At 44.1% G+C, this 22,823-nt stretch overlaps 1 protein-coding gene across 3 annotated transcripts; it reads right to left on the bottom strand.

Annotated features, from left to right (window-relative positions):
- Window positions 1–1,136: 1,136 nt before the first annotated feature.
- On the bottom strand, window positions 1,137–22,468 carry otos2 (otospiralin 2). Of its 3 annotated transcripts, none has more exons than XM_067458345.1 (5): window positions 22,275–22,468; window positions 20,776–20,853; window positions 20,569–20,638; window positions 11,008–11,025; window positions 1,137–1,548 (listed from the first exon to the last, which is right to left on the bottom strand). In XM_067458345.1, the coding sequence occupies exons 3-5, from the start codon at window positions 20,630–20,632 to the stop codon at window positions 1,364–1,366; spliced, it is 267 nt and encodes an 88-aa protein (XP_067314446.1). In that variant the 5' UTR covers window positions 20,633–20,638; window positions 20,776–20,853; window positions 22,275–22,468; the 3' UTR covers window positions 1,137–1,363. The 3 variants fall into 3 exon arrangements, with proteins under 3 accessions (XP_067314446.1, XP_067314447.1, XP_067314445.1); XM_067458346.1 differs by having other exon boundaries at window positions 20,569–20,641; window positions 20,800–20,853; XM_067458344.1 differs by having other exon boundaries at window positions 20,569–20,641; window positions 22,275–22,467.
- Window positions 22,469–22,823: the final 355 nt, after the last annotated feature.

The following is a 22,823-nucleotide window of genomic DNA, read 5'->3' as shown; positions in this document are numbered from 1 at the left end:
GCTGAGGGCAAAGTGAAGTTTCATAACTTTACATATTTAGGGTATTTAAAGGGATATTTCCCCATGATTTACTCAACCTCAAGCCATATGACATTATTCTTTCAGACGAATTGGAGTTATTAAAAATGTCCTGGCTAATCCAAGCTTTATAATGGCAGTGAATGGCAGCCTAAAATTTGAATGCCAAAAAAGTACAACCAACCATTATAAACGTACGCTCTGGGAGTTTAATAAAGGCCTTCGAACGCGAAGCGATGCATTTGTGTAAGAAAAATATCCATTTAGCATGTCATAAAGTAAAATCACTACACTGGAAAAAGGTGTGTTAGATTTACATGATTTAATCATGCACTGTAAAAAATTATTTAGAAAAAAAGTTAATACAATGACAATTTTTTAAGATTCGACAACCTTTATTAAAAGATTATTAAAAGATTTTGTAAGCATATTGGGTAATTGTGTGTGTTTTATTTCTGATGACGCAGTGAAACATGCCAAATTGTGCTATTTTCATGATTTATCACATTTTTATGTGTTTCAGATACAAAAATATTTTGAGATTCTATTTATTAAACAAATTTCCTTCATTGTATCAACTCAAATTTTAAATTTCAATAAACTCAAAATTTTAAGGCAACCAGGTTACTTACTTTTTTAAGCTAAACCAACAAAAACCAACCAACATTTTTTACAGTGTGTACATTGGGTTCCACGTGAATCAATTAAGTTAAACAAACATAATTTGTTCACATAACTTCAACATTATGGAATGTAGTAATTTTTAAGTAACCCAATTGAGTAGTCTCAAAATTATTTTATATGGCTTCCTAACAACAGTGGAATGCACAGGGGGGCTTGAGACCCTGCCTCTTTAATCAAATCACAAGCTTATTTGAACACTTATTTTAACACTTAGGTTCAACAATTTTACTCTTCTCGTCTAGTCCCAAGCAAAGCATTCTGGGAACTACAGTTTCAGCAAAAATCACTTTTGAGTACTTAATCGGTTCACATTCACCCCAAATAATGTAATCTAGTACCTTTAGAATATCATATAGAGCACTGTTAGGGGCCATTTAAAGAAGAACCAGGACAAAAATGTGTTCTTTCCAAGCAATACAAAAAACTTTAAAATCTGTGAACAGAATATGTTTAATTGGTTTAAATGCTGTTACATTAGGGGGTTTATGTCAAATTTAAACAAAAAAACAAAAGGACAGACATTAACCTTTCTCAGTGTATCTTGTCTTGGCTTAAATCAAGTGTAGAATAATAAAGGCAGTTTGTCTTTTTTCCAAGAGCTGTGCCATAATGAAAGAGGAAAATGGTCTACATAATAATACAGACTCAGACTAAGACAGCGTTATTCTTCTGGAGCGGGAGGGTCGTAGCCCAGGCGGCTGGCAGAAGGGAAGTGAGCCCAGTAAGTTCTGGCCAATTCCTCAATCTTGTCATAGCCAGCGTGAGAACGCAACTCTTCAATCCAGCCGAAAAAGTCTGAAGATGTCATCGCCCAATTAGGCACACTCCTTTTTTCTCTTGATTCAGCTGTGAGCCAAGAAAGAAGGCAACGAGGTCAACAAGAGAGATACGAGAACAGATCCTTATATGTGACCCTGGACCACAAAACCAGTCATAAGTCGCATGGTATATCTGTGGCAATATCCAAAAATACACTCTATGGGTCAAAATTATACATTTTTGTTTCATGCCAAAAATCGTTAGGATATTAAAGAACTGTTCCAAGAAGATATTTTTTACATTTATTTCCGTTAATATATCAAAAATGTATTATTATTAGTAATATGCATTGCTAAGGACTTCATTTGGACAACTTTAAAAACAATTTTCTCATTATTCTCAATGATCCAGAATGACAGATTTTCAGATAGTTGCATCTTGGATAAAACTTTTTCTATCCTAACAAACCATACATTTAAAGCTTATTTATTCAGTTTCAGGTTATGTATAAATCTCAATTTTAAAAAATTGACCCTTATGACTTATGACCCTTATGGTTCAGGGTCACATAACAATGGTTTACAATCGGGTACAATGGGGTAAAAGGCCTTCCAACTTTTAGAAACCATCACAGCACTTCCCTAAATATCTGTTCCCTTTCAGTCGGTCACGTTCGACGTACGTCAGAACTGAACCGACGAATGGGATCTTACTTTAGAGACCAATCCTACTTCGAGCATCTAACAACGAGCCAATGAAATTTGGCATGCGATCACGCATTCCACGCTCCGCCCCGCAGCGCGGGTATAAAACAGGAAGTGGAATGATAGATCAGCGCTTTCTACTTCGGAGCCGAACAGTTTCATTGCTGTTTCTACGAAGAGCTTTCTGACTACGAGTCAAAACACTTCCTGTGAAAGAGAGTCTGCCAGTGCGGGTGATACGGCGCGTCAGCGAGAGACCGTCCTTCAGTGATAAGAGCTTGTTGGTTCGCTGAGCGTTTCCTGATAAGAATTGGTTCGCTGGGCGTATACATTACATACACAAAACATCACTGAGAGCTCACACAGGCTTGCAGATCGAACTGTGTGGAGCCGCGGTCATCTCCCTGAGTGCTTCAGCACACTAAAAGAGCGACTTCCATTTCACAAAAGAGCACCACGGTTTGACCCTGCGTCTTTTTCAAGATGTCATTCAAGCCGTGTGTTTCTGGGTGCGGTCGATTTCTGTCTCCGCTTGACGGACACGTTCGTTGTCTCTCGTGTCTGGGCGCACAGCACGCTGAGGCTGCGTTCGTGGATGAGACATGTTCCCATTGCGGGAATATGTCCATTGCAGTGTTGCGGTCCCGTCTCCAGTACCTCAGAAGAGGTGGAACGCCATCGTCCATCCCCCGATCTAGTGGTCCTCCAGCTGCAAAGCAGAGGGCTACTACTTTGGCTGATGACCTTGGTGGGGACCTGAGGGTGTCGGTCAGGGTAAACCCGACGGGTCTCACGGCTCCTCGGGCCCCTCCCCCCTCCACTGTACCGGTGGAGCTTCCGGAAGGGCGCGCTGACCTCCCACGTGGAGCGCCAGTCGTCTCTTTTGGGGCTCCGGCGGAGGACCAGATGTCGGTTGCTGCATCGGGGGATGAGCTAATGGGTTCCGAGGATGAAGACTCGGCTGCGTTGCCCCCTTTGGGTGTGACAGCGTTGCCCGAGTCTGACCCGGAACTTACAGCTATGCTTGCCCGGGCCGCCGCAAGTGTTGGGCTTGAGTGGAACCCTCCACCACGTCCCGAACCTTCGCGGCTGGATGATTGGTTTCTCGGGACGGGTCGCGCTGGTTCTCAGCGTCCCGCCCCGGTGCCATTCTTCCCGGAAGTGCATCAGGAGCTCACGAAGTCGTGGGTGGCGCCGTATAGCGCTCGCCAGCGATCGACTGACTCCTCCATCCTCACCACTCTCGATGGTGGTGCAGCTAAGGGTTACAAGGGGATCACTCCAGTTGAGCGGTCGGTTGCGATGCACCTGTGTCCTAAGACCGCTGCGGACTGGAGGCACGCCCCGCGTCTCCCCTCCCGGGCGTGTAAGTTCTCGTCCGGCTTGACGGGCAAGGCTTACTCAGCCTGCGGAGAAGCTGCATCAGCTTTGCACGCCATGGCGCTCCTGCAGGTCCACCAGGCCAAAGCGCTCATGGAAATGCACGAGGGTGGTTCCGACCAGGCAGTTATGCAGGAACTGCGTGCCGCGACGGACCTCGCCCTCCGGGCGACGAAAGTCACGGCACGCTCCCTGGGTCGGGCGATGTCCACTTTGGTGGTCCAGGAACGCCACCTGTGGCTGAACCTGACAGACATGCGTGACTCGGACAAGTTTCGGTTTCTGAACGCCCCTGTCTGTCAGGCCGGCCTCTTCGGCGACGCCATCGAGGACTTTGCCCAGCAGTTCTCGGTGGCCAAGAAGCAGACGGAGGCCATCAAGAATATCCTGCCCCGGCGGCCCGCTGCTGCCTCCACCCAGCCGCCCGGGGCAGCCCCCCAGTCTGCTCATCGCCGAGGGCGTCTCCCGGCGTCCGCCTCCGCCCCTGCCAAGCCCAGGCAGCAGCCTCCACCCGCGAAGCAGGGAGCCGGACGCAAGGGGGCCGCCCAACCCGTCCAAGGGCCTGCGAAACCTGCCGGCAAGCGCAAGGGGAAGCGGCCCTGAGACGGGCAGCCCAGGGAGAAAAGGAGCTGCTCTGAGGGAGATGATGTCCGCATCCCCCCCCCCCCCCCCCCCCCCGGAGGAGGACCGGGGGGGCACCACTGGTCATTACATCTCTGCCGCTGGCTCTCCAGAGTCCAGCGGTACCCACATTTTCACCAAAAGAGCAATTTCCTCTCTCTCTGGGCCCCAAGAGGGTCAGGTTGGCAGTGTGCGACGCCCACGGGCCTTGTCACTCCTTTCCTACCCTCCCGTCGCCAGGGGGCAGCTGTGTGGGCCTCAAGGACACCCCCGGGCCTTCTCACCCACACACTGCCACTCTCGTGAGCACTCAGTCAACACTCCGGGCCGCCCACGGGCCTTCCGGGTCGGGGCTGAGTGCTTCACTTCCCTGCCTCCGGGCACTGGACAGCAGAGTGGGCTCCGAGGACGCCCCCGGGCCTTCTCACCCACTCTCTGTCCAAACCAGGAGTGCTCAGGCAACACTACGGGCCGCCTCCGGGCCTCCCGAGTCGGGCCAGAGTACTCCGCTTCGCTGCCCCACCCCGGGCACGTCTGTGGTGCCGTTGGTCCCGCTTGTACGGTCTCTGGGGGCCTGGCTAGGTCTCCCCAGGCCGTCTCGCTGGCTCATCCGTACCATCAGACTCGGCTACGCGATTCAGTTCGCGCGCCGGCCGCCCAAGTACAAGGGCATCCTCTTCACCTCCGTGCGAAGCAGCGATGCTCAGGTCTTGCGGTCAGAGATCGAGGTCCTACTGGCGAAGGACGCGATCGAGCCGGTTCCTCCAGCCGATATGAAGACGGGGTTCTACAGCCCCTACTTCATTGTGCCCAAGAAAGGGGGTGGGTTACGACCAATCCTGGACCTGAGAGTTCTGAATCGGGCCCTGCACAAGCTCCCGTTCAGGATGTTGACGCAGAAACGCATTTTCCAATGCATCCGTCCCCAGGATTGGTTTGCAGCGATCGACCTGAAGGACGCATACTTCCATGTGTCTATTCTCCCTCGACACAGACCGTTCCTACGCTTTGCGTTCGAGGGGAAAGCATATCAGTACAAGGTCCTGCCCTTCGGGCTGTCCCTGTCGCCCCGCGTCTTTACGAAGGTCGCGGAGGCAGCCATTGTTCCGCTCAGAGAACGCGGCGTTCGGATTCTCAACTACCTCGACGATTGGCTGATCCTAGCCCAGTCGAGGGACCAGTTGTGCGAACACAGGGACCTGGTGCTCAGTCACCTCAGCCAGTTGGGCCTTCGGGTCAACCGAGAGAAGAGCAAACTCTGTCCCACACAGAGGATCTCTTATCTCGGTATGGAGCTGGACTCGGTCAACCGGACGGCGCGCCTCACCGAGGAGCGAGTCCAGTCGGTGTTGAACTGCTTGAATATGTTCAAGAGCAGGACAGCGGTCCCACTGAAATTCTTTCAGAGGCTCCTGGGGCATATGGCATCTGCAGCCGCGGTCACGCCGCTCGGATTGCTTCATATGAGACCGCTTCAACGCTGGCTCAATGGCCGAGTCCCGAGGTGGGCGTGGCAGAGCGGTCAGTACCGGGTCCCAGTGACTCCTTACTGCCGCCAAACCTTCAGCCCGTGGTCCAGCACTTCGTTTCTCCGGGCCGGGGTGCCCCTAGAACAAGTGTCCAGGCATGCTGTGCTATTCACGGATGCCTCCACCACAGGCTGGGGGGCCACGTACAACGGGCATGCAGTTGCTGGTCTGTGGACGGGGCCGCAATTGCATTGGCATATCAATTGCCTCAAGTTACTGGCAGTACATCTGGCACTCCGCCGCCTCAAGGGGCCGCTGCGTGGCAAGCATGTACTGGTCCGTACGGACAGCACCACGGCCGTTGCGTACATCAACCGTCAGGGTGGTCTACGCTCCCGTCGTCTGCTCCAACTCGCCCGCCACCTCCTCCTGTGGAGTCAGAAGCAGCTGAGGTCGCTTCGGGCCATTCATGTCCCTGGTGTGCTGAACCAGACAGCCGACGAGCTCTCTCGTCAGCCGACACCTCCGGGAGAGTGGCGACTCCACCCCCAGGCGGTCCAGCTGATATGGGACCAGTTCGGAGCCGCACAGGTCGACCTGTTTGCCTCTCCGGACTCGACCCATTGCCAGTGGTACTATTCCCTGACCGGGGGTACCCTCGGCACAGATGCACTGGCGCACAGCTGGCCCCGGGACCTACGCAAGTATGCGTTTCCCCCAGTGAGCCTTCTTGCACAGACTCTGTGCAAGGTCAGGGAGGACGAGGAGCAGGTCTTGTTAGTTGCGCCGTATTGGCCCAACCGGACCTGGTTCCCAGAACTCACACTCCTCGAGACAGCCCCTCCTTGGCCGATTCCCCTGAGGAAGGACCTTCTTTCTCAGGGACGGGGCACGCTATGGCACCCGCGTCCAGACCTCTGGAATCTTCATGTCTGGTCCCTGGACGCGCGGAGGTTCTAGATGGACTACCACAAGCTGTCGTAGATACCATCGCTTCAGCTAGAGCCCCCTCTACGAGGCGCCTCTATGCTCTGAAGTGGAACCTGTTCGTTGAGTGGTGCGCTTCCCGCCGGGAAGACCCCCGAAGGTGTTCGATCAGTGTCGTGCTTTCCTTCCTGCAAGACGGGTTGGAGAGAAGGCTGTCTCCCTCCACCCTCAAGGTATATGCTGCAGCAATAGCAGCGTACCATGATGTAGTAGAAGGTAAGTCCGTGGGGAAGCACGACCTAATCGTCAGGTTCCTCAGAGGTGCGAGGAGACTAAATCCTCCTCGTCCATCCTCGATACCCTCTTGGGACTTAGCTCTAGTGCTCAGAGCACTTCAGAGCCCTCCCTTCGAGCCTTTGGCGTCTTGTGAGCTTAAGATCTTGTCAATGAAGACAGTGCTCCTGACGGCATTGGCCTCGATCAAGAGGGTAGGGGACCTGCATGCACTTTCGGTCAACGAATCGTGCCTAGAGTTCGGGCCAGGTAACTCTCACGTTGTCCTGAGACCCCGGCCCGGATATGTGCCCAAGGTTCCTACCACTCCCTTCCGGGATCAGGTGGTGAACCTGCAAGCGCTGCCTTCGGAGGAGGCAGACCCAGCCCTGGCTTTGCTGTGTCCGGTCCGCGCTCTTCGCGCTTACGTTGACCGGACCCAAAGCCTTCGGACCTCAGAGCAACTCTTCGTCTGTTACGGAGGCCAGCAGAAGGGAAAGGCTGTCTCCAAGCAGAGGTTAGCCCACTGGATAGTGGATGCTATAGTCTTTGCCTACCAGTCCCAAGACGTGCCTTGCCCGTTCGGTGTAAGAGCTCACTCCACTCGGAGTGTTGCTTCTTCCTGGGCGCTGGCTCAAGGCGCCTCGCTGACAGATATATGTAGAGCTGCGGGCTGGGCGACACCTAACACGTTTGCTAGATTCTATAGCTTACGTGTAGAGCCGGTATCTTCCCGCATCCTCGCCCCTAGTGGCCAGGAGCGCTAAGTGCCCGTTCTAAGTGTCGGCTTGCGAAACGCCACTCCCGCCCTCTGGGCCGGATACGTGCGTCTATTGTCTCCAGTTGTGTTCCCCGGGAAACCGGCTAACCCTGTCGAGCTCCTCCGTCACCCCTCCGGTGTCAGACGTTGCGGACCGTCTGACGCCAGGCCTGCACCCGTATGCTTGTGAAACGTGGCTGTAGGCTGGGTTCCATATGTAGCGGTTCCCTCACGGCAACCCCATATGTGTATTCTTCCACGGTATCAGCTACCCTTCGGGCTAGCCCCGTGTCTTTCCCTCGACAGAGCCCGCTCTGTCGTCTCTGGGCGTGTTCTTTCCCCCCTTCAATCAGGCTGGAACCACCCCAGAGACTGCCATATGTTGCACTACCCTGCCAGGTTAGTCCTTATGTGTATTCTGCCACCTCTCCTTTCCTGAAGGACGTGGCCCCGCAGCGCAAGGTTATTATAGTTTTGCTTTTTGAAATTAGTTTTTATTTTATTATCGTTTTCAATTTTGCTACAAATTTCAGTTTAGTTTTAGTTAGTTTTACAAATGGTTTTGCTAGTTTTAGTTTAGTTTTTATTTTGCAAATACATTTCTATTTAGTTTTTATTTATTTAGTTTCAGTTTTAGTTTTAGTAATTATAGTTTAGCAGAGTTACCATAATGAAGTGTAGAGACCAAATCAAGGTTTTTAATTTCAGCAAAGTTTAATTTTTGCACAGATTAGAGTTTAATCTTACTAAACATCCTTAAGTGAAATCACTTGATAAACGAGCATTATTGTTTAAACCCAGGAAGGTCTTACAAAACATGCATAAAGTTGGGTCTTCACCTTTGAGCAAAAAAGCTTGAGTCAAACTATGACCTATACAAACAACGATCTGGAGATTAAAAATGAAATAAATTATATTTTGATATTAAAAAATTATATTTGATATTTGATTGACATAGGCTAATACTTATATTTGATTGACATAGGCTAATAGCCTACTCAGAGGATCTATCTTAAAGAACAAAATAAATGCAACGTAAAATATAAAAGTAAAAATTATAAATTCCAGACAAACTCATTCATAACAAAGATGAAATATTGTTAAACAATTAAAAGCTTATTTTAATTTCTTCAGTAATACAATGTAGGCTAGCAGTGTAAGACCACAGCTAACGTCATCTGAATAAAGCCAACACACACTGTTGTGTGTGTGTGTGTGTGTGTGTGTGTGTGTGTGTGTGTGTGTCTTGCTATAATTGTAAAGGGGACCAATGTCCTCACTTATCTAGTAAAATATTATGATAACTGACTAGTAAGGACATTTGACTGGTCCTCACTAGTTAAAAATCCTTATAAATCGGCCAAAACATGTTTGTATTTAAATCTATTGTTTTGCACGTTCTTGGGATGGGTAGGTTTAGGGATAGGGATTGGGTTAGGGTTTACAATATATCATTAACCTGATCAAAATCAATGGAAGTCCACGCAATGTCCTCACTTATATAGTGAAACAGACGTGTGTGTATGTGTCCTGGTATTCCCTACGTTGTGGGGAAATGTCTCCACACAGATAATACTATTATTAGTAGTAAATGATTATGATAACACCTTTGAGCCTGTCAATATTATGCAAACATGAAATCTCAAACGGACAGTAGGCTAGTACTTGCTACTAGTTGCTGACTTTTGCGCCTGCGTCTCTCGTCGCGTCGGAAACGGCATTCTAAAACAGTGAGCTTAAGTTAAAAGAAGTTCAACGTGCATCTCATTACCTTGTGTTATTTCCCATTTCACTGCCACGGATGCATTGATTCTTTGTGAACTCCCGTTTAGGACTAGCGATGTGTTGCCTGTCTGCACGCGTCCGTCACAGGACAGCGGTTAATGTCCTCCTCAGATCACTTCACGCGCAGTTGCGCAATATACAGACACTCGCTCAACCGCCACAGTCAGATTTTCCACCACATTAAAGAAAGCTTATTAATAACGAAAACGAATATTTATTTTTGCTAATTATTATTTTATTTCAGTTAGTTTTTTAGTAAGAGTAGTTAGTTTCGTTTAGTTTTAGTTTTTTATTTATTCAGATTTTTTAATTTTATTTCAGTTTACGAAAATGTTTTTTGACCAATAGTTTTAGTCTTAGTTTCAGTTTTCGTTTACGAAAATAACCTTGCCGCAGCGTGCCCTCTCTCTCAAGAACGAGGTAGGCACGCTTTCCCAGCGTTATCCAATAGTCATTCTGAGTGGGTCTTGCAGAAACAGCAGTGACTGTACTCCCTGCTTGGAGCCCTGACTTCCGTACCATACTAGACGGTGCAGTGCGCTCAAGCAGGACGCTGGAAGGGCCAGCATCCTGGCGTTTTCCATAGGGATCCCATTCGTCGGTTCAGTTCTGACGTACGTCGAACGTGACCGACTGAAAGGGAACGTCTCGGTTACGTATGTAACCCTCGTTCCCTGAAGGAGGGAACGGAGACGTACGTCCCGTCGCCAGATGCTGTGCTTCCGCTGGGAGTCCGGTCACCTTTCGGCTCCTCAGCAGGAAAAGCGCTGATCTATCATTCCACTTCCTGTTTTATACCCGCGCTGCGGGGCGGAGCGTGGAATGCGTGATCGCATGCCAAATTTCATTGGCTCGTTGTTAGATGCTCGAAGTAGGATTGGTCTCTAAAGTAAGATCCCATTCGTCGGTTCAGTTCTGACGTACGTCTCCGTTCCCTCCTTCAGGGAACGAGGGTTACATACGTAACCGAGACGTTTTTATGCACTGATGGTAATAATGTAAAAATGCTGTAGATTCAAGTAATTATTGGAATTACCACACACATACAAAAACAATATTTTAAGAAGTCTTTTTTGTTGTTGTTGTTGTTGTTGTTGTTTGTGGAATACAAAGTGGTTTTAAAGACCTCAGAAAGGCCAATCACAGAATATTAATTAATTACTTTAAGCACGAGGAATGGATACGGTGTGAAAGATGTGCAAAGTGATACACACTGGGATACATTTGTGAATTACTCATTACTGCATTATCTATTACATTACATGAAAATAGATTATTTAATATAAACAAACTATTTAATGTTTCAGATTATGTAGCTTATTTTATAATTATATACTTGTGTATATGTTTTTCTCCAATTGTCATATTTTAGGACCCCATTGCACGCATACAGGTTACAAAAAACTTTTGCAGTTCAATCAACTTGGAATATTTAAGTTATTTCAACTTAAATTATGTTAAACTGACTTAAAAAAAATTATTTACATCTTGTATAACTAATAAAAAAAGTTTAACATTTCTTAACTTATTTTGATGAGTTAAAACAATGTAAAAAAAAATATGTTATCAAAAATTATTGAACAAATAATTTTTTACAGTGTAGTTTATAAAGTGATTTAAAACTCACCTTGGTTTTCCTCTGCCCCTGTAATGGAAACAAACAGAGGCACATTGAATATATAATTAAATAATATATACTAAATAGCAAGAAACCAAGGCACCAAAGCAAATAGAAAACAAACTAATGGTATTGGTGAAGCACTAATAAGACTGTGGCACATTTGTTATGAAAGCCGACAGCAATGTGACTTTTGAATTACTGCACTGGTCTTCATTTAAGACTAATCATTCCAACAAAGCCCTGTTTTTGGTAAATCTGAACAAAAGAACAAACAAGGAATTTTAGATTAAATTTTAATTTAAATGATAGCTACACAGAGAGCAGCAGTTCATGCATATACAGTGCACAGAGTGCTTCTGAAGGTCTTGATTTAATGCCAAGGATGCCACATTATTTATAAGCTCCCATTCATCTGTTATCCTTGTCTGTTACAGCTTCAATGTTCACAGCAGTCGACTGGTAAACTCCCGCGCACACACACTCTCAGGTAAAAAGAAGCAAAGTTGTCTGATTCGGTAAGCAGTCCCATGTTTGAGAGGAACAGCTGAGCTTTAGTCTTCTCTCAATGTTCTGCCAGTGTTCTTTCGGGGGTTTTAACATGTTTGACAAAGCCAGAATGTTCAGCTAAACAATTACATCAAACCTGATAGCCTTTAGCTGTTTTTACGATATTTATGCAATTTTGCCATTCTTGTCAAAATCCTGAACCGAATATAACAGCCCTAACATGAGCGCTAAAAAATGGGTAAAAACTTTCTATTAAACCTTTTTTATAATGCATTATAAGAGTATTGCCACATATATTTATGTGTGTGTGTGTGTGTGTGTGTGTGTGTGTGTGTGTGTGTGTGTGTGTGTGTGTGTGTGTGTGTGTGTGTGTGTGTGTGTGTGTGTGTGTGTGTGTGTGTGTGTGTGTGTGTGTGGCATATAAATCATACAGGATTAGTTTTTTTGAGAAAGTAAAAATGCAGAATGTTTTCTGTGATGGGTAGGTTTGGGGGCAGGGGCAGTGTAAGGGGATAGAAAATACAGTTTGTATGGTATAAAAACCATTACGCCTATGGAATGTCGCTATGTGTGTATCTGTGTGTTTGTGTGAGCCTGTTTATGTGGTTTATGAGGACACAAATTTGTATAACTACATGGGTATTACACTGGTATTACTCTATAAATGTGGTTTATGAGGACATATCAAATGTCCTCATAATTCAAATGGCCTTAAAAACATACTAAATGATGTTTTTTTGAGAAAGTAAAAATGCAGAATGTTTCCTGTGATGGGTAGGTTTAGGGGCAGGGGCAGTGTAAGGGGATAGAAAATACGGTTTGTACAGTATAAAAACCATTACGCCTATGGAGAGTCCCTGTAAACCACATAGACCAACATGTGTGTGTGTGTGTGTGTGTGTGTGTGTGTGTGTGTGTGTGTGTGTGTGTGTGTGTGTGTGTGTGTGTGTGTGTGTGTGTGTGTGTGTGTGTGTGTGTGTGTGAGTGTGTGTGTGTGTGTGTGTGTGTGTGTGTGTGTGTGTGTGTGTGTGTGTGTGTGTGTGTGTGTGTCTAAATTCTAAATTGATCCAACAAACTTTTTCCTATGAAGGGCCAAAAATAAAAAAAAAGTAAACTTGATTGAGAGCCGAAAGTAATTTTTTTACAGTTTGCATGGTTTACTGATTAATTATTTTGGCAACAATCATTAAAAAGTAGCATAGCATTAAAAATGTAATAACAAATAGTCTAACTCTCTACCATATACAATTTAATTTAATAAAATGATGGGCTATCAACTTGTGTTGTTCTGGTTTTACCTTATTCCAGTCTAAACTTTTTTTTTTCTTTTCTTTTTTTTTTGCAGTAATTTTCTACACATTATCAATATAAATATTATTAAGACATATAACTGGATTATTAAGACTAATTCTTACTAACCCCTCTTGTTTAATGGGGTAAGCACACTTGCACTCTCATTTCAGAGGCATCTCTGCCCTAGAGAGAGCATGGAGTATTTTTAAGCAAAATTATTATTTAAAATTTTAACTGCAAAAACTCACACCCTACACTCTGCATTAAGCCAAGAGTGTGTATATATGGTAAAACAAATGCACTATAAAATAAATGCCGATTTCGGCTTAACAGACACTTTGTTAAAGCAATGGAGACAATAAAAACAAAACAAAAACACACACAAAAAAACGAATTCCTGTACACATGGAAAAAAACATATCAAAGCAGGCATACTAAATTAAACCACAACACAACAAAATCGCTAGCCTGGATGCCAGCCAAACCTAGCCCCGCCCACAACATTTTTAGGTCGGGCAGTTCGGTCTGGCATTGCTCCATAGAGGAGTAATTATCCCCGAACAGAAACTGTTCGGACCAATGAAATCATCAGGGCGGGCTTTAGACGATGACGGACAGATGATCAACAGTAACGTAATCATGCACGTCATCAAAGGGGCTTGGATTATATTTACTCGAATCCTAAACGGAGAGCTTGTTTGTATATGCATTCACCTTCACAATTATGTTGGGTAAGTATACTTATATACTTGTATACAGAGTATACTCTGTGTATCAATAAATTATTTTTATTTTTTTACAACACCGGCTAAGATCGTTTCCCTTTCAGTCGGTCACGTTCGACGTACGTCAGAACTGAACCGACGAATTGGGATCTGAACTCAGAGACCTATCCACTTCGAGTGTATAAAAACGAGCCAATCGGAGATTGGCATGTGATCCACACATTCTATGCTCCGCCCCGCAGCGTGGGTATAAATAAGAAGTGAAATGGCAGATCAAATGCTTTCAACTTCGGAGCCGAACAGTACATTGCTGTTGCCACGAAGAGTGTTTAAAGACTGAGTCTTGGAGAAAGGAAGGAACTGCCAGTGCGGGTGTTATAGCGCTTCTCAGCGAGAGACCGACCCTTTGTTGCAATCGTTTGCATTCAAAACAAAAAGAGCTTTCCTATTGTTGGTTCGCTGGGCGTTTCCTTTTGAGTGTCACACGCAGGCTTGCACTGTGGACTGCGTGCTGACCGCGGTCATCTCCCTGAGTGCTTCAGCACAACTAAAAGAGCAGTTTTCCATCCTAAAAGAGCAACACGGTTTGACCCTGCGTCTTTTTCAAGATGTCATTCAAGCCGTGTGTTTCTGGGTGCGGTCGCTTTCTGTCCCCGCTTGACGGTCACGTTCGTTGTCTCACGTGTCTGGGCATTCAGCACGCTGAGGCTGCGTTCGTGAATGAGTCATGTTCTCACTGCGGGAACATGACCATCGCAGTGTTGAGGTCCAGACTCCAATACCTCAAGGAAGGTGGAGCACCCTCGCGCATCCCCCGTTCTAGCGGTCCTTCTGCACCTAAGCAGAGGGCTGCTACTCTGGCTGATGACTTGGGTGGGGACCTGAGGGTGACGGTCAGGGCAAACCCGACGGGTCAAATGGCTCTTCGGGCCCCTCCCCCCTCCACTGTGCCGGTGGAGTTCCCGGAAGAGCGTGCTGACCTCTCACGTGGAGTGCCAGCCGTTTCCTTCGGGGCTCCGGCAGAAGACAGGATGTCGGTCGCAGCATCGAGGGACGAGCTAATGGGCTGTGAGGATGAGGATTCGGCTGCGCTGCCCCCTTCGGGTGTGACAGCGTTGCCCGAGTCTGACCCATAGCTTACGGCTATGCTTTCCCGGGCAGTCGCAAGCGTAGGGCTCGAGTGGAACCCTCCACCGTGTCCCGAACCTTCGCGGTTGGATGATTGGTTTCTCGGGACGGCCCGTGCTGGTTCTCAGCACCCCGCCCCGGTGCCTTTCTTCCCGGAAGTGCATCAGGAGATCTCGAAGTCGTGGGCAGCGCCGTATAGCGCTCGCACGCGATTGACGGACTCCTCCGTCCTCACTTCCCTCGATGGCGGTGCGGTGAAGGGTTACGTGGGAATCCCTCCAGTCGAGCGGTCGGTGGCGATGCACCTGTGTCCCAAGACCGCTGGGGACTGGCGTGGTGCCCCGCGCCTCCCCTCCCGGGCATGTAAGTTCTCGTCCGGGCTAACCGGCAAGGCTTACACAGCCTGTGGAGAAGCCGCATCGGCATTGCATGCCATGGCGCTCCTGCAGGTCTACCAGGCCAAAGCGCTCATGGAACTGCACGAGGGAAGTTCCGACCAGGGCGTTATGCAGGAACTGCGTGCGGCGACGGACCTCGCTCTCCGAGCGACGAAAGTCACTGCACGCTCCCTGGGTCAGGCGATGTCCACACTAGTGGTCCAGGAACGCCACCTGTGGCTGAACCTGGCAGATATGCGTGAAGCGGACAAGGTGTGATTCCTGAATGCCCCTATCTGTCAGGCCGGCCTCTTCGGCGACGCCATCGAGGACTTCGCCCAGCAGTTCTCAGTGGCCCAGAAGCAGACGGAGGCTATCAGAAACATCCTGCCCCGGTGACCCGCTGCTGCCTCCACCCAGTCGCCAGCCGCAGCTCCGCCGCCGGAGTGTGGAATGTTTGGATCACATGCCAATCTCCGATTGGCTCATTTTTATACACTCGAAGTGGATAGGTCTCTGAGTTCAGATCCCAATTCGTCGGTTCAGTTCTGACGTACGTCTCCGTTCCCTCCTTCAGGGAACGAGGGTTACATACGTAACCAAGACGTTATTCCAGTGCGTGTGCAGACAGGGTTGCCAAGTTTTTACAACAAAATCCGCCAACTACTAGCCCTAAACAATAGCTTCTCGGGGGGTTCTCCGGGGGAAAATGGTGTTTGGGGGGGTAAAATGTGTGTATTTTGGCAAGGTTGCCTGCTAAAATTCGCACTCATGGGTCTATATATCACATAATAGTCGCTTCAACCCTTGGACATAGAATACAACCGCGAAAAAAAACACGGACTTGGCAACACAGTGCAGTTGAGCTCTGTTGACATTTAACAATGCGTTGCTTCGTTGCTCTGATTGGTTGTAGGTCTATCCAATTGATGTCTTTCCTGGTTCGGTTGAAACACGCCTCATAATCACAGCCCAATGGAGCAGTTTCAGACTCATATTCTGACTAGAATTGAGTATGACCACGTCAGGCTACAAAATCGCCGCAACACAACGGAAACCAGCTACAATGCTCCCGACTACGAGGGGGCTCTCGGAGTGCAATAAAGTTAGTTTTCCTTACAAAGATATAAACTCTACGATCAGTTTGAAGTGTGTAACCACCGTATATCGACATGAAAAATCACACACCTACATACATTATAGCTGCATATTTATACTCGAAAACCCTTTTACATGCTGTCACGGAGCTTGATGTCCAAGGGAACGTCTGCCAATTCCACCATGCAGTTGAAACATTTTAATTTGTAGGAATTAAAATAACTTTTAACATTTAAAAACAGACATATTAAAATTCCACAGCTTTATTGTATTCTAAAAAAAACTGACTCAATAATGCACAACACTGGAATTTGAAAATTTAAACAAAAACAAACATTTTAATTCATAAAATTATACGTTTCAACCACATGGTGAAATAATTGGCAGACGTTCCCTTGGGCATCAAGTGCTTTGACAGCGTGTAAAAGCGTTCACACAAGTATAAATATACAGCTATAATGCACATAGATGATTTTGAATTGATATTTCATGTCGATATACAATGGTTACAAACTTAAAATTGATCATAGTGTAAGAATCTTTGTAAGACTGGCCAATCTATAGAGCAATGGCAAGGAAAACTAACTTTAATGCACTCCGAGAGCCCCCTTGTGGTCAGGAGCATGTACACTGGTCGGGAGCATTTCCTTTGTGTTGTGGTGATTTCGTTGTGTTGTGACTTGTTTCTGTTGTGTTACGGTGATTTAGTTGAGTTGTGACTTGTCTCCGTTGTGTTGTGACTTGTTTACGTTGTGTTGCGCGATTTCGTTGTGTTGTGAATTGTTTCCGTTGTGTTGTGGCAATTTTGTTGTTTTGCCTTGTCTCTGTTGTGTTGCGGCGATTTCGTTGTGTTGTGCCTTGTTTCTTTTGTGTTGTGGTGATTTCGTTGTGTTTTGCCTTGTTTCTGTTGTGTTGTGGCGATTTCATTGTGTTGTGCCTTGTTTCTGTTGTTGTGGCGATTTTGTTGTGTTGTGACTGGTTTCTATTGTGGCGATTTCATTGTGTTGTGACTTGTTTCCGTTGTGTTGCGGCAATTTCGTTGTGTTGCGGCGATTTCGTTGTGTTGCGGCGATTTCGTTGTGTTGTGACTTGTTTCCGTTGTGTTGTGGTGATTTTGTTGTGTTGTGCCTTGTTTCTGTTGTAGTGGCGATTTCGTTGAGTTGTGCCTTGTTTCTGTTGTAGTGGCGATTTCGTTGAGTTGTGACTTGTTTCTGTTGTGTTGTGGCGATTTTGTTGTGTTGTGACTTGTTTCCGTTGTTTTGTGGCAATTTTGTTGTGCTTTGCCTTGTTTCCGTTGTGTTGCGTCGATTTTGTTGTGTTGTGACTTGTTTCCGTTGTGTTGTGGTGATTTTGTTGTGTTGTGCCTTGTTTCTGTTGTGTTGCGGCGATTTCTGTGTTGTGACTTGTTTCCGTTGTGTTGCGGCAATTTTGTTGTGTTGTGGTGATTTTGTTATGTTGTGACTTGTTTCCGTTGTGTTGTGGTGATTTTGTTGTGTTGTGCCTTGTTTCTGTTGTCTTGCGGCGATTTCGTTGTGTTGTGGTGATTTTGTTGTGTTGTGCCTTGTTTCTGTTGTGTTGCGGCGATTTCGTTGTGTTGTGACTTGTTTTCGTTGTGTTGTGGCGATTTTGTTGTCTTGTGACTTGTTTCCATTGTGTTGTGGCGATTTTGTTGTGTTGTGCCTTGTTTATGTTGTGTTACGGCGATTTTGTTTTGTTGTGATTGTTTCCGTTGTGTTGTGGCGATTTTGTTGTGTTGTGACTTGTTTCTGTTGTGTTGCGGCGATTTCGTTGTGTTGTGACTTGATTTCGTTGTGTTGTGGCGATTCCGTTGTGTTGTGAATTGTTTCCATTGTGTTGTGGCGATTTTGTTGTTTTGTGCCTTGTTTCTGTTGTGTTGTGGAGATTCTGTTGTGTTGTGACTTGTTTCCATTGTGTTGTGGCGATTTTGACCATTGAGAAACCTCTCACCACGCCCCTACCTCCTGCCACGCCCATTACTCCAAGCTGCAGCTACCCCTGTCTCTCTTGAGGAAACTCAACTCCAGAACTCCAGAGAGGAGGGGTTAATGTAATTTGTGCCTAATATGTTGAGCTAGAATATCTAACCACACCCTACAAATCTATCCCTCCGCCTCATTGGAGCTCCAGAGAGGAAGAGCTGAAGGTCATTTGACTCTGTAGTGAGTACCACTTGAATATGACTCACATAAGTAAAATAACTCATGAGGTTCCAGGAAATCCCTAATATAGACAAATGCATTAATCTTTTGCTGTTGAATAAAAAGAAGATAGAAATGCTTTAACTGCACATGGAATATGAAGAAACATGAAGACAATCAACACACAATTGCAAAAATATATACTTTATCTGAGTTCTTCAAGCCTTCTCAGGTATTTTCACAAGAAATAAATATTTAGAATGCAATGCTATTGACATAATATATTGACTGCCTTATTCTATGACAAGGAGCCACACCAGCTCACAAAAGGACTACCAAGGGGGTAATTTGTGGGGTTTTATATATTCTATTATCAGTGTTCAATCAGCTGTCACATAGTACTTAAATCTGCATTATTGTGATATTTACCCTAGGGCATTATTTATTTAAAAAAAAACAAGTTTTACTTTTTTACCTTATTAAATGTATAAGCATCATCTTTAATGTCAAATTCTTATATTTGATCAATTCAGTTATAATAAGAAGAACCTGGCTGTTAACAATCAAATTAAATCATTTGCACTGCAAAATTACAATTGCAATGCATAATCTTATGAGATTAATGTTTAAATACATGTTTGAAAGACATGTATTGAAAGACAAATGCAGACACTTGTACATGTGAAACTATATCACCAGGTGGCGGCAAGTGACCGTCTTACAAGTGAGTCATTCATCCAAAGTATTCGTTCAGAACACTGAATAAAAAAATAAAATAAAAATAAAAAAACCCCAAACATTTAAATGTTTTACCTCAGCATGTTTGTTCTGTGAGTTTCTTGTGTGTGCTGTTGTGCTCATGTTTCGATTTCTTCACAAAAGTCTCTAACAAAGAGACATGCAGTGCGAGCCTCCACAGCACAAACTTGTGACCAGAAATACATTATCAATCACTGTTTACACAGATAATTAGCCCCATGCAGGGCCTTTGCCAGTCATAATCCATCCTCAATCATTTAAGAGTCTTTTTTTGTTTTTCAATATGAGTAAACCAAAAGACAGTTGTGGAATAAAAAGACACAGCTGTGGGTTTAAAGTACTGTTTAAAAAGGCCACAATGGTTAGTTGGCAAAATAAAAAAAAATAAAAAAAGATTCAGAAGACCATTTAATTGCACTGTTAAATTACTTAAACTGCTAATCCTGTTTAATGTAGCCCAATATTCAAGTAAAAGGAACTGATAAAAATCCTGAATGACATCAATCTGACTTGTGACCCAGGCTGGATTTAAACCATATGTTTGCTCATCTGGCCAGAGAAGAACTGGCCCCCTGACTAAGCCTGATGGTTTCTCCAAAGGTTTTTTTTTTTTTCCTACATTTTTGTCACTAATGGAGTTTGGGTTCCTTATTGTCACCTTTGGGTTGTTAGTTGGGGACTCTTACTATTAAGCAATATTTCTGACATGACTGAACTGACACTATTGCATGAGAACTGAACTAAGCTATATGACATCATGTTTTCTGCTTTATAGGTGAATTAAACTCATTCCATAATTGATGGACATAGTTATTGAACTGAACTCAATAAGCACTGAACTGATTTCAACAGAATAATGACTATTTACTATTGTCTTTTTAGCAGCAGAATTGAAGTTGAAACATTATTTCCCAGTTTGCCACTGTAAAGCTGCTTTGAAACAATCTGGATTGCACAAAGCTCAAAAAATTACATGACTAATCAAACATTACATGATACAAACAGATTGTAAGTGTTTTATAAGGCAATATGCATGCATTATAATGCATTAAAATACCATTATAATGCTTATAAATACAGGCTTCATAGAAAGTGGTGCTTAAAATTATTTACAAAATTTCAGTGCACACTGCTTCAGATTTATGATGAATACAGATTAAGATTTTCTACTATACCCTTCATGTTTTAAAATAAATAAATAATTAATTGTATTAAACAAGGATGTTTTAAATACTTTTACATTGTTATTCTATTTCAAATTATTATTATTATTATTATTAATATGATTCTTTTCTGAAGGATCATGTGCCATTGAAGACTGGAGAATTGATGCTAAAAATTCAACTTTGACATCAGGAATAAATTACATTTTAACCGTTTTTACTGTGTTTTTGGTCAAATAAATCCAGCCTTGGTGAGCAAAAGAGATTTAAAATAAATAATACATAAATAAATAAATAAATTCACAATGACCCCAAACTTTTGAATGGTAGTGTACACCAAAGTGTCAGGTTTTCTTACCTGTGAGACAGAGCAGTCCAAGATAAACCACACACAGGAAGAGTGAGAAATACAGACGAAACATGGTCACCTACTGAAAGCATCACAGCAACAGACTCAGTATAAGGTTCTACAGTCATTTTCAAACTTCAAACAGATTCAAACATAAAACAAAAAAAATATATATATATATTGTATTAAAGGAACCACAAATGTAATGAATCTTACATCAGTTTGTCAGCCTAAGGTTACCTGGGTGCAGCAGCTACTTCTGGATCTGACGGCGATGTGTCATGAAGCCTAGAACTTTAAGTAGAACACCAAGTCAGGGCTGAAACTGTCTTGTTTACCTTTCACATGGACCTTTCATATAATCATACCCTTCATTTCTTTGCTCGTTCACTCTATAGCTCTTTGTTTGCAAGGGATTCTCACACTTTTCTCCACAACTGAAAGAATCCCTTGTTCAAGCGTCTTTACGGTCCAAAAATTCTCAGACTAAACCAAGAAGCCTTAGCCTACTTAGGGCACCTCTCTTTTTTAGAACAGCATACCCTACATGTCACAGTTCCAAAGAAACATTTCATTTTGAAATATCTCTACAAATGTACATGTAGGCCTACATGTTTAGCCTGAATGAAGCTGTTATCTGTTTTTCTCATTTTATTATTTTCTATGAGCTTAGGCCTAGTCAAACTTAGCCTATAAAAAGCTGCCATCACGGAATAAAGAGAGGATATTGCGACTTTTTTTCTCTGTCATTACTAGCTAGTCATATATATATATATATATATATATATATATATATATATATATATATATATATATATATATATATATATATATAAGAGAAATAAGCCTGTCATGAATTGTTCCACAAATGCAAATGTATCTCTCACAACTGACATTATTCCTCGAAATTGCAAGTTTGTAGGGTAGACCGAGTACACTTGGTACACTTTTTGCTTTTTCAGTTACCACACCAAAACTGAGGTCTGAAAATATATTTTTTTTCATTTTACATTTCCTTTACTTGTCTACTAAAATATTAATATTCCTTTACTTGTCTACTAAAATATTCTTAACATCCATAAGTAGGTCATATTGCCACAATTAGCTCATTAACACAATAAGCTTTTTCGTTCCATCTGTACCCATTTTGGGGACAGTTGGAACAGTACCCGAGTACAGTCGAGACGCCCATCCGTAATGCTGTAAAACTGCCCAACCCATTCATTGAATTTGTAAAATACCTTTAAAATGAGAATTCAACATTTTATTATTTCCATTCAGTATTTTATTTGATTATTTATCAATAATAAATTGCCATTTGCCATTGGAAGATTATTTTGCTTATTTTAAGCAAAAACTATAGGGAAAAACATGTAAATCCCAAAACAAGACTGATTTTTACTAGTCTAGTAAATACTTCTTACTTTATTTTTTTTTTAATTTTATTTCAAATTTTCCTCGATTGAAGAGAACGCTAATATGTGCGAAGCAAATATCACAGATCAGACTTGTTGTGCACGCAAGTTATTTGAGGTGTCTCAAATGGACCCCTACCAACTGTACTCGGTCTACCCTACTAACTTAATTCTAACTTTTCCCCCCACTAAATTGTGGAATATAAACTCGCAAGTGGCAACTGCCAGAAATCGGCAGAATTGTGAGACAAAACGTCAATCACCTTATGTTTTATTCGGTGGTGGAAAAGCTTCACTAACCTCTGTCCTCTGAAGCAGGGAACATAGAATGAAAATTGTAGCCTATAGTGTGAACTAACTATAAAACTTTCATTACAATACAATTTATAAAATTTTCAAGATGTGGTTTGCTGGCAGACAAAACGATGAATCCAGAACATTCCAAAAAGTTCCAATCGTTGATGAACCTGTTAAAATATAGTTTCAGCGCCCTCCAGTGACCAGTAGACCAGTTTTGCTATAACACTCTATAACACAGCTTTTACACTCAACCTGCTATTAGTTGCCTAATAATTACAGTAGGCTAGCATATTACTGTGCAGTGTGCACAATATGCAAATAATACAGGTACGCAGAGCGACCTGCAAACTCCCTGTGTGAGACTTGAAGCTGGCTTCTGCTCATGAAACACTTCAAACTATTCTTCAGTAAATTTATCTTTAATGAATTGCACTCCTGACTGGTTTCCTCACATTTGGTCTTGGATCCTAAACTGTTGTCCCCAAGCTGTGACTTAAATTGTCTGTGTTACTTAATGTTGGATGTATAACCTTGAAGAAGAAAATTTAT

This window comes from Pseudorasbora parva, chromosome 12 (assembly GCF_024679245.1).
Source record: "Pseudorasbora parva isolate DD20220531a chromosome 12, ASM2467924v1, whole genome shotgun sequence".
Classification (NCBI taxonomy): Eukaryota; Metazoa; Chordata; class Actinopteri; order Cypriniformes; family Gobionidae; genus Pseudorasbora; species Pseudorasbora parva.
The sequence above is the reverse complement of the archived record's forward strand: the minus strand, read 5'-3'. Positions and strand labels throughout refer to the sequence as shown.

Excerpts from the sequence above, each read along its gene's own strand:
- otos2 (XM_067458345.1), bottom strand. The coding sequence starts at position 20,632 with ATGTTTCGTCTGTATTTCTCACTCTTCCTGTGTGTGGTTTATCTTGGA.